At 39.0% G+C, this 15,780-nt stretch overlaps 1 protein-coding gene across 2 annotated transcripts in view; it reads left to right on the plus strand.

Annotated features, from left to right (window-relative positions):
* Positions 1–813: 813 nt before the first annotated feature.
* LOC111141168 (dynactin subunit 4) overlaps positions 814–15,780 on the plus strand; it is a 29,676-nt gene continuing 14,709 nt past the window's right edge. For both annotated transcript variants that reach the window (XM_022493538.1, XM_022493537.1), the window contains exons 1-5: positions 814–978; positions 3,842–3,912; positions 6,150–6,328; positions 13,122–13,165; positions 14,581–14,688. In XM_022493538.1, the coding sequence (XP_022349246.1) occupies positions 844–978; positions 3,842–3,912; positions 6,150–6,328; positions 13,122–13,165; positions 14,581–14,688 (537 nt within the window). In that variant the 5' untranslated portion in view covers positions 814–843. The remainder of the gene's footprint in view (positions 979–3,841; positions 3,913–6,149; positions 6,329–13,121; positions 13,166–14,580; positions 14,689–15,780) is intronic.

Raw genomic sequence — 15,780 nt, forward strand, 5'->3', positions numbered from 1 at the left:
CAGCTAGTATTAATATTCAGTTCCACTTCTTTTCACCAGCTCCAACATCAGACAGGTAAAGAATGCATTAGTACAATGAGAGGAGCACAGAACTGGTGGCGGGTAACCTGGGCTCCAGTCTCTGCTAGGCCGGTTAAAAGCAGTCATTTTATATATCTAAGCCTTAGTTTATGCGCTAGAAAAAATGTACATGATACCTAGCAACATTGGTCAATGATTTAATTCCTCCATCAACCAATACTTACTAAATGCTCATAATACAGACTTAGTCCTAATTCTAAGTACTCAAAACCTGGAAATGAATGAACCATGGCTTCTGGGTGGAGGAACTCAGAGTCTAAGAAATTTCAAGCGAGATAATGTCTGTGAAGATTTCCTACAGGTCGGTGACAAGGCAGTCAAAAGAAAGTGCTGGTATGACAATTAACTTTCCAATTCCCAAGGCACTCTGTCCCTGAGACCCTCCATCTACCTTCTGGAAGTCTTCCTGGAAGGTGAGGGCAGGAGAGGCCGTTGTAAATGAAACAAAAGTGCAGCCTTTCTTTCCGGAAGAGACAAGGAAACGGAGAGCACTGGCCTGTCTGATTTGATCTGGGATTGCGTACTCAGTGATAGAAAGCTCGGACCTCGCCCAGGCGGACAACGCTTGCTGAAACGCTGGGGAAGAAAACCGGGATCCCCAGCTACGCAAGCGCACTGTGACTTTCGCCCGGCGCCGGGTCCCACTAGTTCGGAAACCTTACGCAAAGTCTCAGACGAAATACGTAGGAAAGGCGCAGAAGCAACGCAGGCTCTCGGGTCACGTGACGCGGCGAGAGCGTCGTTGACTCCTCCCCCTCCAAGATGGCGTCCTTGCTGCAATCGGAGCGGGTTCTCTACCTAGTCCAGGGAGAAAAGAAGGTTCGGGCCCCGCTATCGCAGCTTTATTTCTGCCGCTATTGCAGCGAGCTGCGGTCGCTGGAATGTGTGTCTCACGAGGTAATGCAGTCGTCCGGTGAAGAGTGTGTATGTGTTGGGGGAGGAGGGGGGAAGGGTTCGCCCTAGTCACCGCGACGGGCGGGAAGTCATTTTCCTAGTTTGCTGATTGGCTCTGTCTTCCGTCATTCAGATTTGCTGGCGATTTAATTTGCTTATAATTTGTCATTTGGAAAGAAGGAGCGGCCTTGGGTGGGGCTGAGCGGATCTTTTGGTTCTAGAGCGCCCTCGGATTGGACAAACCTGACTTTAGGGACCCTGGCCGTCTCTTGGGGAGGGGTTGGTAATTGGGTGGGTTGGGGAGGAAGATGTGGGGGTGATTATTCAGGCCACTTGAGGGGCGAGATACCGTCTTTCCACGACTGACTGTAGGGTGGTGCCCATGGGCGTTCTCATTCATGCCCCTCCCATCTTGGAAGTTCTGCTCTTACTTTGGCCAGAAACTGGGCCTTGCTGTGTTTTGTGGCTCAGACCAAGGCCTGCAGCAGGGAAGAGGTTGGGTTGGGGCGAACTGGGTTGAAAGCGCTTAGAATAACGTCTGTTCGTGTAAGAAGCTCATGGCGCTTCTCCAGAGGGTATGGTGCTGTCCTTCGCAGGAACAAGTGGGCGTTGGAAGCAGGATTGCTCATAACGTAAAACACTCCACCCCATTAAAAAAAAATTACCAAATAACAAAATCCCAAAACTTCTACAGCACTTAGCACATCTTGTTCATTCTGTAAGCTTTGGGGATTAAAAGACGAGTAAGACATAAATCCTGCTGTTGAGTTAAAGAAAAGTCTAGTTAAAGAAAAGCTGCTGGTAACAGTTAATGCTTATTCAGTGCTTTCTATACGCCATGTGGTTTATGTAAACTCCTTTAATCATCCTACAGGCCAATAGAATGAATATTCTTAAAAAATCAACAACAAAAAACTATAGTTAAAGCAACAGACACAGTGTTTGCCGTAGGTTACACAGTCAAAAATTTGGGGGTGGCAGAGAGGACCAAGATTTGAAACTCAAGGCAGCCTTTCAAATCAGGATTTGAAACATGATTCAGAGAACTTCACTGAAGATACCTGGACTGTTAAAAATGCATATGAAAACGTGTCCTGTACTTTAAGCCATTTTACTGATTTTTTAAAAGATTTTATTTATGTATGTATTTGAGAGAGAGAGAGACACAGTGAGAGAGGGAACACAAGCAGGGGGAGAGGGAGAAGCAGGCTTCCCGCTAGGCAAGGAGCCCGATGTGGGGCTTGATCCCAGGACTCTTGGTGTCTTGACCTGAACTGAAGGTAGACGTGTAATGCCTGAGCCACCCAGGTGCCCCATTTTACATATTATTAAAATTTTATTAGGTGTATTTTTCTTAATATTAAGAATAGGCACAGAAAGGAGTTATGTAATACAAGAGAAAAATCATTGCTATATTATATACAGGATATTTATTGTTTTTTTTTCCTCTCCATTAGTATCTTCTCTGTGTGTATCTCTTTAGCAGGTCCTTTGTCTTTTAGATGTTTTCCTGTTCCAGCTTCACCTCCACTTCCAGAATTTATTGGATTAGATTCCCACGTGGTGGTCATTAGAGAGCTCAGTCTCCATGATTTTTAAGGATATCTTGAGCTAGGACAGTCTGTCTTACTGTATCTTACTGACTTGGGTGTACCTCCACCTGTGAAGTGGAGGCCCTTTAGGATTTGGGGAAGGGTGAGGCCAGTAAGGGCTTGAGGAGTCCAGAAAGTTCTAATGGAGAACCTGGGATTGGAGCTGCACATGAAGGGACAGGCGGAATTTGAAAAGAGCCACAAGAAGGAACAAATTACAGTTTGCTTTTTATGATGAGTAAGTGCAAGTAGTAGTTAACAGTACTGTGTTTTATGTTCCTAGAGGTTATTCGAGCAGCGACTTTATTTTTTCAAAGGTGGTCCTGTGTATAGCAGATGATGAAAAAAAGAAGCCAGTTTCTATCATAGTATTTCTATTCATTTAAATTTGTCTTTACATCTGTAGGTGATTAAAGTTCTAGAACTGTCAATAGGATCTACCTATATTAAAGAAAGTAATTATTCAGAGCTTTAAAAATATAGTGAATTTATTTTCCTTCTTTGTTTTTGAGTTAAATACAGTAAGAATATCTTGCTGGCTTAAAAGTAGTTTAATTTGCCATTTAAAAATCTGTAATCGGGCACCTGGGTGGCTCAGTTGTTAGGTCTCTGCCTTCAGCTCAGGTCATGATCCCAGTCAGGCCCCCTGCTCAGCAGAGAGCCTGCTTCTCCCTCTCTCACTCTCCCTGCTTGTGTTCTCTCTCTTGCTATCTCTCTCTCTGTCAAATAAGTAAATAAAAGTATTTAAAAATAATAAAAAGTATCTCTGATTAGAGGTTAGAGAACTTTTGTGAACATGTAATACTTTAATAATGAGAAAACTTGTAAAGTTTTCCTTTAACAATGTAAGTGCTGTCAAGTTATTACAGCCCATTAAAGCTAAACAGTATGAAACGATGAAAGGATATTTGATCAGAGCTTCACAAATTGTGTTATTTTACTTATTAGTCTGTTCATTAGATTATCATAGAGTTCTTCTTTTCCATGTCTTTTCCAAGACAACTTGTAACACATCTGTTACATAAAATCCTAATGAAAGGGAAGAGGAAAGAGCAGAAAGGAAAACTGGAAGGGTTTTAGGAAATACAGAAAATAAGAAAAAACATGGTTGAAGAATAAACCCTAAGCAGAAAACAGTCTAGGTTCTTTGGCATATCATTGGTTTCTCATGTTCTGGTGCAGTATATTTTAGAATTCACTATTTGGCATAGATGTAGATACAAGCTAGACTGAGTGTCTTTTCCTTTGATTTTTGATTTCTTGTTTCTTTCTAGGTGGACTCCCATTATTGTCCCAGTTGCTTAGAAAATATGCCATCGGCTGAAGCCAAATTGAAAAAGAATAGGTAAGACTAGGATCCGGTTTTTTTGTTTGTTTGTTTGTTTTTCTGTTTTCCTCAACTATTTTTTTAATAGCTGGCAAGGAAACTCATGGAATTAACTCTTGTTTTTAACTGGCTGGTTTTCATTTTTTAGCATCACCTTTGCCAAAGATGAAATGTCCTTTGATTTTTTAAAATTAATTTTCTATTTTAGAACAGTTTTAGACTTAAGAATTATTGTGAAGATGGTACAGAGAGTTCTGTGTACTTAACACATAGTCTCCCCTATCATTAACATCTTGCATGATTATGGTATATTTGCCTCAATTAATGAACTACATGGATACTTTGTTATTAAATAAACATTTCATTTTATTCAGATTTCCTCAGTTTTTCCCTAATCTCCTTTTTCTGTTCCTGGATTCTATTTAGGATACCCATGTTACATTTAATAGTCATGTCTCTTTTGGCTTCTCTTGCTATGACATTTTCTTAAACTTTCCTTGGTTTTGAGGACCTTAAAAGTTTTGAGGAGTACTGGTTAGATATTTTATAGAATGTCCCTCAGTTGGAATATATCTGATGTTTTTCATGTTAGCTGGGGAAATGTGTTATGGGGTACAAGACAATAGAGTTAAAGTGCATCTTTTATTACATCCCATGAAGGGTACATACTGTCGATAGAACTTATCACTGTTGATGTTAGCCTTAATGACCTGACTTGAGCTAGTGTTTGTCAGGTTTCTCCAATATACAGTCACTCTTTTTTCTCCTTTTTTATACTGTACTCTTTGGAAGGAAAACACTCTTATAGCGGGGAGTTATGTTCCCCCTCTGTGAGGATTCTCTACGTAAATTATTTGGAATTTGTTTAAATGGTAGATTTTTCTCTCCTCCCCTATTTATTTATTTAATAATTTATTTAAATATTGGTTTTATACCATAGGATATAATCCAGTACCACTTTATTTATTTATTTTTTTGCTCAGATTGTTACAGCTTTGGCCATTGCCAGCTCTTTCGGTAGACTCCTGTATCCCTTTGGTGTACCCCTGTTGTTGCATGGGCTGGGGGTTGGGGGAGCTGTTCATTTATTTGAGCATTCTGTCATTTTTTGGTTGTACAAGATACTCCAGGCTAATCCCGGAACTCTGCCTCAGTCCTTGAATTAGCCATTTCTCCAAGGAGCCCTGGTTCCCTTTATTGGAAAATGGTATTAAAAACCAAGATCTGGGTAGTAAGTGTGCTCATTGCTCCTGGATGCCATTTGGTTTTTAGCTTAAGCATGAAAGTCCTTTGCTACCAGTCATACCCTTATACCGCATGGATGTGAACCACCATGACTTTTCTTTCCTGAACGTGAGAAATACCTCCTAATAAGCCAGACACTGTTTGTTTTATGATTAAAAATTTAATTTTATGATTTTAAATTAAATTTAAATCCATAAAATTAAATCACGTTAATTTTATGATTTAATTCTCAGACTATCAGTGAGCAGTGAACAGTGGGTAGATACCACTATTATCCTTACATGAGGACGTTATCCAGATGGCAAAATATCGCAGATAATTAGAGTTGTAGAACAGAGCTTCAGAGTAAGTCCAGGACTAGGAGTGGAAATCTTGATAATCTCAGGTGGTGAAAAAGCTACAAGCAGCAAGGCACTGGGGCCCCTGAAGGGGAAGTGTCGGGGAAGCGCTAGGAAGAGTGGTGCCTAAGGAGAGAACAGAAAGCCCTGAAAAGGCACTGCTTCTGAACTGTTGCAGTTTGAGAACATTCTTTGGTTTTTATGTCCGCTCTCTGGCGCAGCAAACAAGCAGTTGTTTTCCAAACCCAGTTTCATAGCCTATTCTATTGTTGCCTCTCGAGTTTTCATTGTGCAACTGCTCAGTCCTTTCTAAAGGCATAAGTGGTGACCTTTCTCTCCCTCAGAAATCTTCGTGGTCTGTACAAGCCTAAATGGAGTCTGAAACGGTTAAATCCAGACTGTTTAGCAATGATTGTCTCTGGAAAAGGATTGGGTCAGGCTCTTAATTCTTCAGGAACTTTAGTGATGATTACATTTAAAAAAAAAAAAAAATGAACGTACAATACTTAAATTTTAAAACAAGATTTTAATACTTTGTAATTTCCTTTTCATTGAGAGACAGTCCTCCTTTATAGTCCCTCTTGAATTCCTAACACCTAGGACACTGTGTGGTACATAGCAGGTGCTTGATAAAGACTTGTTGAGAGAATGAACAGTGGTCTTGTGTTATAGGTGTGCCAACTGCTTTGACTGTCCTGGCTGTATGCACACTCTCTCTACTCGGGCAACAAGTATCTCCACACAGCTTCCAGATGACCCTGCCAAGACCACCATGAAGAAAGCCTACTACCTGGCCTGTGGATTTTGTCGCTGGACATCTAGAGATGTAGGCATGGCAGACAAATCTGTGGGTGAGTCAGGTGGACTTCAACACGAGATTTTATGGAATTGGCAGTGTTAGAATTGCCCACAGATGATTGTTTCTGTTACCTGTTTACCTGTTGGAATGCGGGAGCTAAATTCAGAGCTCAATCTTCTGTGTTTCCAAATCCTCACATTTATGGACCATAATGTTTCATCTAAGACTGGGTAAACCATTTAGTTTTCTTAGAGCTGGTAAAATAGTGTTGATAAATCTGACACTTCTTTACAATCAAAATATTAATGCTCTTCATAAAACATAAATACTCCTGATGATGAAAGACACCATGAACAAATTTAAAAGATAAAAATGACAAACTAAGGGACGCCTGGGTGGCTCAGTGGGTTAAGCCTCTCTGCCTTCAGCTCAGGTCATGATCTCAGGATCCTGGAATCAAGCCCATATCGGGCTCTCTGCTCAGCTAGAGCCTGCTTCCCCCTCTCTCTTTGCCTGCCTCTCTGCCTACTTGTGATCTTTGTGAAATAAATAAATAAAATCTTTAAAAAAAAATGACAAACTAAGAAAAATATTTGGATCATATATAACAGACTAAAGATAAGTAAGCAAAAATGAAGAACCCTTGTAAATCAAGAAAGAAGCCCCAAAGAAAGACTAGGCAAAGGATAAGAAAAGCAGCTCACAGATGTAGAAATAAAAATGATGAATAACCAAAATGTGTACATGGTAGGGCCCATAGTTTGGTTAAAATTATTTTTATCTTGACTCCAAACTCCTCCAAACCTTGCAGATTCCATGGAAAGACCTTAACCTTTCATAAAGTTACAGCTCAAGTTTGTGTTTCTCTCCCCTGACATTTTTTTTTTAAAGATTTTATTTATTTATTTGACAGACAGAGATCACAATCAGGCAGAGAGGCAGGCAGAGAGAGAGGAAGGGAAGCAGGCTCCCTGCTGAGCAGAGAGCCCGACTCGGGGCTTGATCCCAGGACCCTGAGATCATGACCTGAGCCGAAGGCAGAGGCTTAACCCACTGAGCCACCCAGGCGCCCCCTCCCCTGACATTTTTTAGCCCTTTTTATTTCGACTCTTTTTTGAGTATCCATAAATTGCCTTGTACTATTAATGCAAATTAAAACTTCATTGATTTGGCAAATTTTTTAGATCTGGTGTTGGCAAGAATATGGCAAAATAGTTCTTTCCTATATTACTACCTTGGAGAGCAGTTCGATAACATTTATTAAAATTTTATTTTTTTTTTATTTATTTTGTTTTTAAAGTATATTTATTTATGTGAGCTCTGCACCCAACATGGGGCTTGAATTCACAGCCCCGAGATTGAGTTACATGCTCCTCCCACTGAGCCAGCCAGGTGCCCCTGTTTTGTTTTGTTTTGTTTTTTTTAAGATTTTATTTATTTATCTGAGAGAGACAGAGAGAGAATGCAGATGGGAGGGACAAAGGGAGAAAGAATCTCAAGCAGATTCTGTGCTGAGTGTGGAGCCCAATTTGGGGCTCGATATAACGACGGAGATCACCACCAGAGCTGAAACCAAGAGTCATACACTTGACAGACTACACCGCTCACCTCCCCCCCTCCATTTTTTCTTTTTCCCCAAACTTGGGGCTTGAACTCAGGACCCTAAGATCAAGAGTCAAGCTGAGATCACAAGTTGGGACGCTTGGATGCCTGGGTGGCTCAGTTGGTTAAGTAACTGCCTTCAGCTCAGGTCATGATCCTGGAGTCCTGGGATCCAGTTCCGCACCAGGCTCCCAGTTCTATGGGGAGTCTGCTTCTCCCTCTGACCTTCTCCCCTCTCGTGCTCTATAAATAAATACATACATACATACATAAATAAATAATTACATACATACATACATACATACATACATAATCTTTAAATTAAAAAAAAAAAAGTGTTGGACACTTAACTGATTGAGCCGCCCAGGTGCCCAAAAGTGCCTCTATTTATATTTGTTTTTATTTTAATAAAATAAATGGCGTTATTTATTTAAATTCTAGTAGAGTTAACTTACAGTGTTACTTTAGTTTCAAGTGTACAGTAGAGTGATTCAACAATTTTGTACATTACTCAGTGTTCATCATGTTAGTGTATTCTTAAAAACCCCTTCACTGTTTTTTGAAAATAAATTGCTTTTATCCTCCTGCCCAGCATTTCCATATCCAGATATCCTGGAGTATTAAAAACATGCTCAAAGATGTATGTATTTACATAAAATGTTTATCATTAAAACAGAAAAATTGTGTGTGTGTTTGGACCTAAAGACCAGCTAAGGTGCCAATCACTTTTCCATCATTTGAGCATTTCAGGGTGGAGATGGCACTTACCTTTATTAAAGGAAACTTGCTATATTTATCTTTTAAAAATTTTTTTAAGTAAAAAAGTTTATTTAAGAAACAAAACAGGGGCGCCTGGGTGGCTCATTGGGTTAAAGCCTCTGCCTTCGGCTTGGGTCATGATCCCGGGGTCCTGGGATCGAGCCCCGCATCAGGCTCTCTCTGCTCAGCAGGGAGTCTGCTTCCTCCTCTCCCTCCACCTGCCTCTCTGCCTACTTGTGATCTCTGTCAAATAAGTAAATAAAATCTTTAAAAAAAAAAAAGAAAACAAAACAAATGAACAAAGGAAAGAAGAGACAAGCAAAAACAGACTCTGAACTATAGAGAACAAACTGATGGTTACCAGGGAGCAGGTGAGTGTGGGGTAGGGGAAGTAGGTGAAGAGGATCCAGAGTATACTTATTTGAGCTCTGAGTAATACGTAGAATTGCTGAAGCACTATGTTGTACACCTGCAACTAATATAACACTGTACATTGATTATACTGGAATTTAAGAAGTCATTAAGTGTTAAAAAATTCCCACAAAAAAGGAGTACTGTGTGATAAACATCGAGTAATTTATAGAATTGTTCTGGGTTTTTTTTAAATTACTGAATCACTATATTGTACACGTTTATCTAACACTGTATGTTAAAAGCATATTCATCATAAAAAAAATAATAAAAATACATAAAAATAAAAAGTTTAAAAATAGATCTTAGTAACTCTCTAGGGTGAATTCTCCAGTGTTGTTGTTCTTTAAGATTATGTGGGCTCTTCTATTTTTTTTTAATTAACATATAATGTATTATTTGTTTTAGGGATACAGGTCTGTGATTCATTAGTCTTTCACAATTCACAGCGCTCACCATAGCACATATCCTCCCCAATGTCCATCATCCAGACACCCCCTCCCTCCCACCCCCCTCCACTCCAGCAACCCTCAGTTTGTTTCCTGAGGTTAAGAATCTCTTACGATTTGTCTACCTCTCTGGTTTCATCTTGTTTCATTTTTTCCTGTCTTCCGCTATGATCCTCTGCCTTGTTTCTTAACTTGCACATATCAGTGAGATCGTATGATAATTGTCTTTCTCTGATTGACTTATTTCACTTAGCATAATATCCTTCAGTTCTATCCACATCGTTGCAAATGGCAAGATTTCAAATTTTTGATGGCTGCATAATATTCCATTGTATATATGTACCACATCTTCTTTATCCATTCATCTGTTGATGGACATCTAGGCTCTTCATAGCTGCTATAAACATTGGGGTGCACATGCCCCTTCGGGTTACTACATTTGTATCTTTGGGGCAAATACCCAGTAGTGCAATTGCTTGGGTCGTAGGGTAGCTCTATTTTCAACTTTTTGAGGAACCTTCATACTGTTTTCCAGAGTTTCTACACCAGCTTGCATTCCTACCAACAGTGTAGGAGAGCTGCACTTTCTCCACATCCTCACCGATATCTGCCATTTCTTGACTGGTTCATTTTAGCCATTCTGACTGGTGTGAGGTGGTATCTCACTGTGGTTTTCATTTGGATTTCCCTGCTGCTGAGTGATATGGAGCATTTTCTCCATGCGTCTGTTGGCCATCTGGATGTCTTTGCAGAAATATCTGTTCATGTCTTCTGCCCATTTTTTGATTGGATTATTTGTTCCTTGGGTGTTGAGTCTGATAAGTTCTTTATAGGTTTTGGATACTAGCCTTGCATCTGATATGTCATTTGCAAATATCTTCTCCCATTCTGTCGGTTGTCTTTTGGTTTTGTTGACTGGGAAACTTCCTTTATTTTTGCATTTCCTATACTCCATGGTTAACATCAGAGAGTAGAAACTCTGTATAAGTCAGTTCAAGATCTTGAGTTGCTATTTATTTTTTATAGAAATAGTGGCATTGCTAACTCCCCATTGTCTTTTTTCTTTCTGAATTTTCATTAAATTTTCTGAAACTTTTCAGACTTGGTAAGAATTCCCGTCTTGGGGGCCAACTGAGTGGTTCAGTTGGTTGGACATCTTCTTGTGGCTCAGGTCATGATCCCAGGGTTCTGCCTTCCTGCTCAGTGGGGAGTCTGCTTCTCCCTCTCCACCTGCCACCCTGTTCGTGCTATCTCTCTCTCACTCTCAAATAAATAAATAAAACCTTTAAAATTTCAGCCTACTTACTAGTCTGTGATGAAGCCCATAATTAACTCATGTCAGTTGACATAACTAAAATGAAGACGGGCTTTAAGTAAAAACTTCTTATAGATTTTTACACAGTTTAGAAATAAATATGGGTCAGGTTTCTTTATTCTTAAAAATTCAGTCCTTGGTTCTGTTGTGTTTGCTCTTTGGTTTAGAATGCTTGAGCTCTTGATTGTTGCTCATTGATGGATAGATACTTCCTGAAATGTGATTTTTATTAGAAAGATTCTATAGCACCTTTAGATTGTCAGTAAATGTGTGTTTTAATATCACTATAGCAAGTTAGTTGTTTGAATTTACTTATGAATGTAAGTTAAATATGAAAAACAACCTCAAAGTGGCAGAGTATGTACGCCTCAGTGAATTGAAGAGTATTTTTTTTGGAATGTATTTTTCTCTGTTTGTATTTTGTCTCTTGTTGTCAAGGTAAAGAAACAAAGCCCAGAAATCCAAATAGATTTCTCAGTGTTACCCTTAAGAGAATGTTTTATGCTTTTTAGATTATGAACCATTAAGGTTGGAGAATTTATATTTCAGAGCTTAAAACCTGTGTTTACTTCTAGAAATATGTCTCCTCTAGGGTATCTTGACAATAATAATTGAATAGTAGGAGCTCTTGAAGCTCAGATAATTTTTCTTTCATGATGTTGTTGGTGTCTGAGAAGCTCTGAAACCACTTCAGAACTATTTGTTTATTTATAAGTAAGCCATTGTGTCTGTAATGTAAATGAGATAGTTATGTTTCCCAAAGTGTTCTTCAGAGTAAATTGCCAGTTCTAAAGCAATTAGGTAAAACACTCATTTAGATTTTTTAAAATATTACAAGTAAAGCATTTCTTTTACATAATTATTTTCATGATTGTCTTAAGTAAGGCAACCTTTAAAATATTGATATACTAAAGGATGTCGTTGCCATTTCTTGCAAGGTGTGCATCACCTTTAACAAGCATCCTTTGTGTTTTGAAAAAAGGTTATTTTTACTTAAACAGATAATACACATTCATGTATTTATCACCCAGCTTCAGATAGTAAACGTAACCCAAACAGTGTAAGCCCCTTGTGTAGCCTATCCCCACTACATTCCCTTCCTCACCTTCCTGGAGCAGTAACCACCCCAGTCCTGAATTCCGTGTTTATCGGCGTCGGGTGTCCATGCATGCTTGTAGCCACTAACAGATGTTTTTTTTAATATGAAACACATGGAAATATACCGTATATGTATCCTGCTACAACTTTTCTCTTTTAGCATTCTGCTCCTAGTCCAGAGCTGACTTAGGCGTAAGAGTAGACTACCCGTTGTTCCAGAGCCTTGGCTACTGTAGTGTTGTGGGACTTATTTCATTTTTCCAGACTGATGGTTGTAAAACTGTATCTCATTGTAGTTTACTTTTTCCCTTTTTCGGGGGGTTAGCTTTATTGAGATATACAGTTGACCCTTGAACAATGCAGAGGCTAAAGTGTTGAGCCCCAACTGTGGGGAATCTGCGTGACTTTTTGACTCCCCAAAAACCTAACTACTACTAGCTTACTGTTGACTGGAAGCCTCCCTGGTAACATAAACAGTTGATGAACACATACTTTGTAAGTTGTATGTATTGTATATATGTAGTCTCGTAATATAATAAACTAGAAAAAATTAAAAATACAGCTACAGTGCTGTATTGTATTTGTTGAAAAATATCCACATACATGTGGACGCTCACAGTTCAAACCCATGTTCTTCAGGAGTCAGCTCTATTTATCATGGTTTTACTTTTAGCTTTCTGGAATAATCTTTTCCATTGTGATTTGTGCTGTTTGTTTCTTATGTAAGAAATTCTTCTCTGAATCAAGGTCATAGAACATAGAAATTGCAGTGTTACAGATAAGAGCAGGGTCTTAAGAGTCAGACTGCATGAGTTTGAATCCCAGCTTTACCACTTAACTATCTATGTGACTTTGGGCAAGTTATTTAACTTCTCTGAGCCTCAATTTCATTTGTAAAGTGAGACTAATAATAAGAATCCCGATGTCAGACAATTATTACATAAAATGAAATGTAATACATTTCAGATGCTTGTCACAGAAGTTATGCATGTCTTAGTTGTGGTGGTAGGGCTGTTATCTTGTCACCCTCATTATTTTTAATGAAAATTTCATTGTGAGTGTTCTGGTCTATATAACTCATAGGACTATTTCTTGGAAGTTCTGTGATTTTGTGTTTTTAAATTTCATTTTGTGGCCTGCAGATGAACTGTTTTTATGAAAATAAAAATATCAAGTTATGGAAATTTGTTTACTGTCCCTTTGTTTTGCAGCTAGCGGCGGTTGGCAGGAACCTGAAAATCCTCACACGCAACGGGTAAGTAAAGCGTCATCAGAGAGAGGATGACCTAAGAAGAGATGGATAAAAAGACTGATGATCTTTCATTTTATCCATGGATATGGCATATACTTAGAAATCTGTGATGTGTATTTTGGTGTCTGTTACACACAGAAAGTGCTTCTCATAAGACATTAAATCACAATGGCTGTATTTTCTAGTCTGGCTTAAGTTGATAGAGAAACCTAGTTGTAGCTTTAGTTCTGTAGTCAGGCTGTGACTCAGAAAAAGAAAACAGTATGTGTTTATTTTTGGTGAAATAAAAAGTTATAAAATAATGTGTTTTTCCCCTATGTGAAAAATACTTTCTTTCAGACATAAAAAAGCTATATATCTATACACAAGGTTTTTGTTTTAATGTGTGCAACGTGTAATCACATACCCATATGTGTGTGTAAGAAAGATACCTAAGCTGATAATCACAGATAACCTTTATTGAGGGGAAGAGTGACACAAGAGATAAAAGAGAAGTTTTGCTTTGTTTAATGTTGTTCTAAGTTTTCACAGTTAACAGGTATTGCTTTTAGGATTAGGACGTATTTTATTTTATTTTTTTAAAGATTATTTATTTATTTGACAGAGAGATCACAAGTAGGCAGAGAGGCAGGCAGAGAGAGAGGAAGGGAAGCAGGCTCCCTGCCGAGCAGAGAGCCCGATATGGGGCTCAATCCTAGGACCCTGGGATCATGACCCGAGCTGAAGGCAGAGGCTTTAACCCACTGAGCCACCCAGGTGCCCCAAGGACACATTTTAAAAATGAAAACAAATGAGTGGGGGAGAAGACACAGTATAAGATGTTACATTCTTAGAAATAGATAGGCCTGGGGCGCCTGGGTGGCTCAGTGGGTTAAAGCCTCTGCCTTCGGCTCAAGTCATGATCCCAGGGTCCTGGGATTGAGCCCCGCATCGGGCTCTCTGCTTGGCAGGGAGCCTGCTTCCTCCTCTCTCTCTGCCTGCTTCTCTGCCTACTTTGTGATCTCTGTCTGTGAAATAAATAAATAAAATCTTTAAAAAAAAAAGAAAGAAAGAAAGAAAGAGGCCTGTGGCCATACAGAAAAAATGGGAGTAGTTGTAGGGCGAAATAAGTAATGAAGTAAAAGGAAGTAAAAAGGTAAAAAGTAAAAGTGAAGTAAAACAAGAGGGCATGAAATTTCCTAGCCTTTTCATTACCCATTTCTTCCCATTGTTAAACTTAAAGGTTCCATTTTAATTCTGAAATTATACAGAGAAATGTAATGAAAAGAAATTCTTTTTGAGGAAAAGGGCAAATTTGTCCACTGTAGTAATTTGTCTTCTCTGTTCATTTTGTGTCCAGTTAGTGTCATTGCTTAATTTTTCATACTTCCTGTTAGCTTCCTCATGAAAACAGTTAGTGCGTCTTCAATGTCTTACAGATGAACAAACTGATTGAATATTACCAGCAGCTTGCTCAGAAGGAGAAGGTTGAACGGGATCGCAAGAAACTGGCACGGCGTAGAAACTATATGCCTTTGGCTTTTTCGGTGAGGACTTGGTACAAAAAGGAGTGTGCAGTTCGTTGTTCACAAGGCCTGTGTGCCTTGAGAACAGTGACCGTTTCAGAAGGTGGCCACTGACCTTAGATTTCTGAATGATGGGTAGCAAAGAAAGGTTTCTCAAATCATAGGTGGTTAAGTCCAGCAGTTAGGCTTTTGCCATTTCATTCACTCTTTTTGAGTTCTTTGAGTTTTAAGGACGTTTGTGTTCCTTTTTCTATCATTGCCCTCTCTCTTCTGATTATTCCCCAGGGCTAGTGTTTAATTTTGTAGATATGACAAAACTACAGAGGAAGAGAGGCAAGTGTTAGATTTTATTCATATTAGACAGGTAGGCCACCTTTGACATCCTATAGTAATGGGTTCCCAGCTCAATTTATTATTTCTGATACCTTCCTATAGTTCTCCAGTGTGAAGAACACTGACTCTTACACAGTGCATTTCTCATGGTTAAATAAATAGTAATACATGCCAGTGTCATTGATAGGAATTCTTCACAGAAGTCGTTCACTACAGTCTGTGTGCTATCCAGAAGCAAAACATGAGCATATGGAGCTTTTGTTACTGTCCCCCACGTTTTATTTGCTCTCGTAGAACAGTTTCTTTTCTGTATGCTTGCTTGGGGTCGAGCAGGTTGACATTGAATAAGTAACATTGATTGAAGGACAGTGATTTGTCAGGCACTATTCTAATAAGGACTTTTCACATATTTTACACAACAATCCTGTGGTGTAGATTGACAGCTGAGGAAATGTAACTTGTCATACTGCTTCTATATGAGAATTAGTTAAGCCATTGGATCCCTAAGGATTGGTGGGGTCCATATAAAAATATTTAGTTTAGAACAAAATAAAACATTAAGACATTCAAAGCATTTACATTACCAGAGACTTTAATGAAGTCTAAATGAAATTTTCAGAATAGCCCAGTGGTAGAATCAGCATATGCACTAGTGTATGTAGGAGAGGAGTTTGAATTAAAGGCACTATTCTTCCAGCTTCCCTTATAACCTGCCTGCTGTATGAGTTTGCTTCTGTCTTATGCTGCATTTTTTTGTCTCTGTTGCAACCTGCTGCTATT

The sequence above is a fragment of the Enhydra lutris genome, unplaced genomic scaffold (genome assembly GCF_002288905.1).
Source record: "Enhydra lutris kenyoni isolate GAN:26980312 unplaced genomic scaffold, ASM228890v2 scaffoldscaffold5, whole genome shotgun sequence".
Classification (NCBI taxonomy): Eukaryota; Metazoa; Chordata; class Mammalia; order Carnivora; family Mustelidae; genus Enhydra; species Enhydra lutris.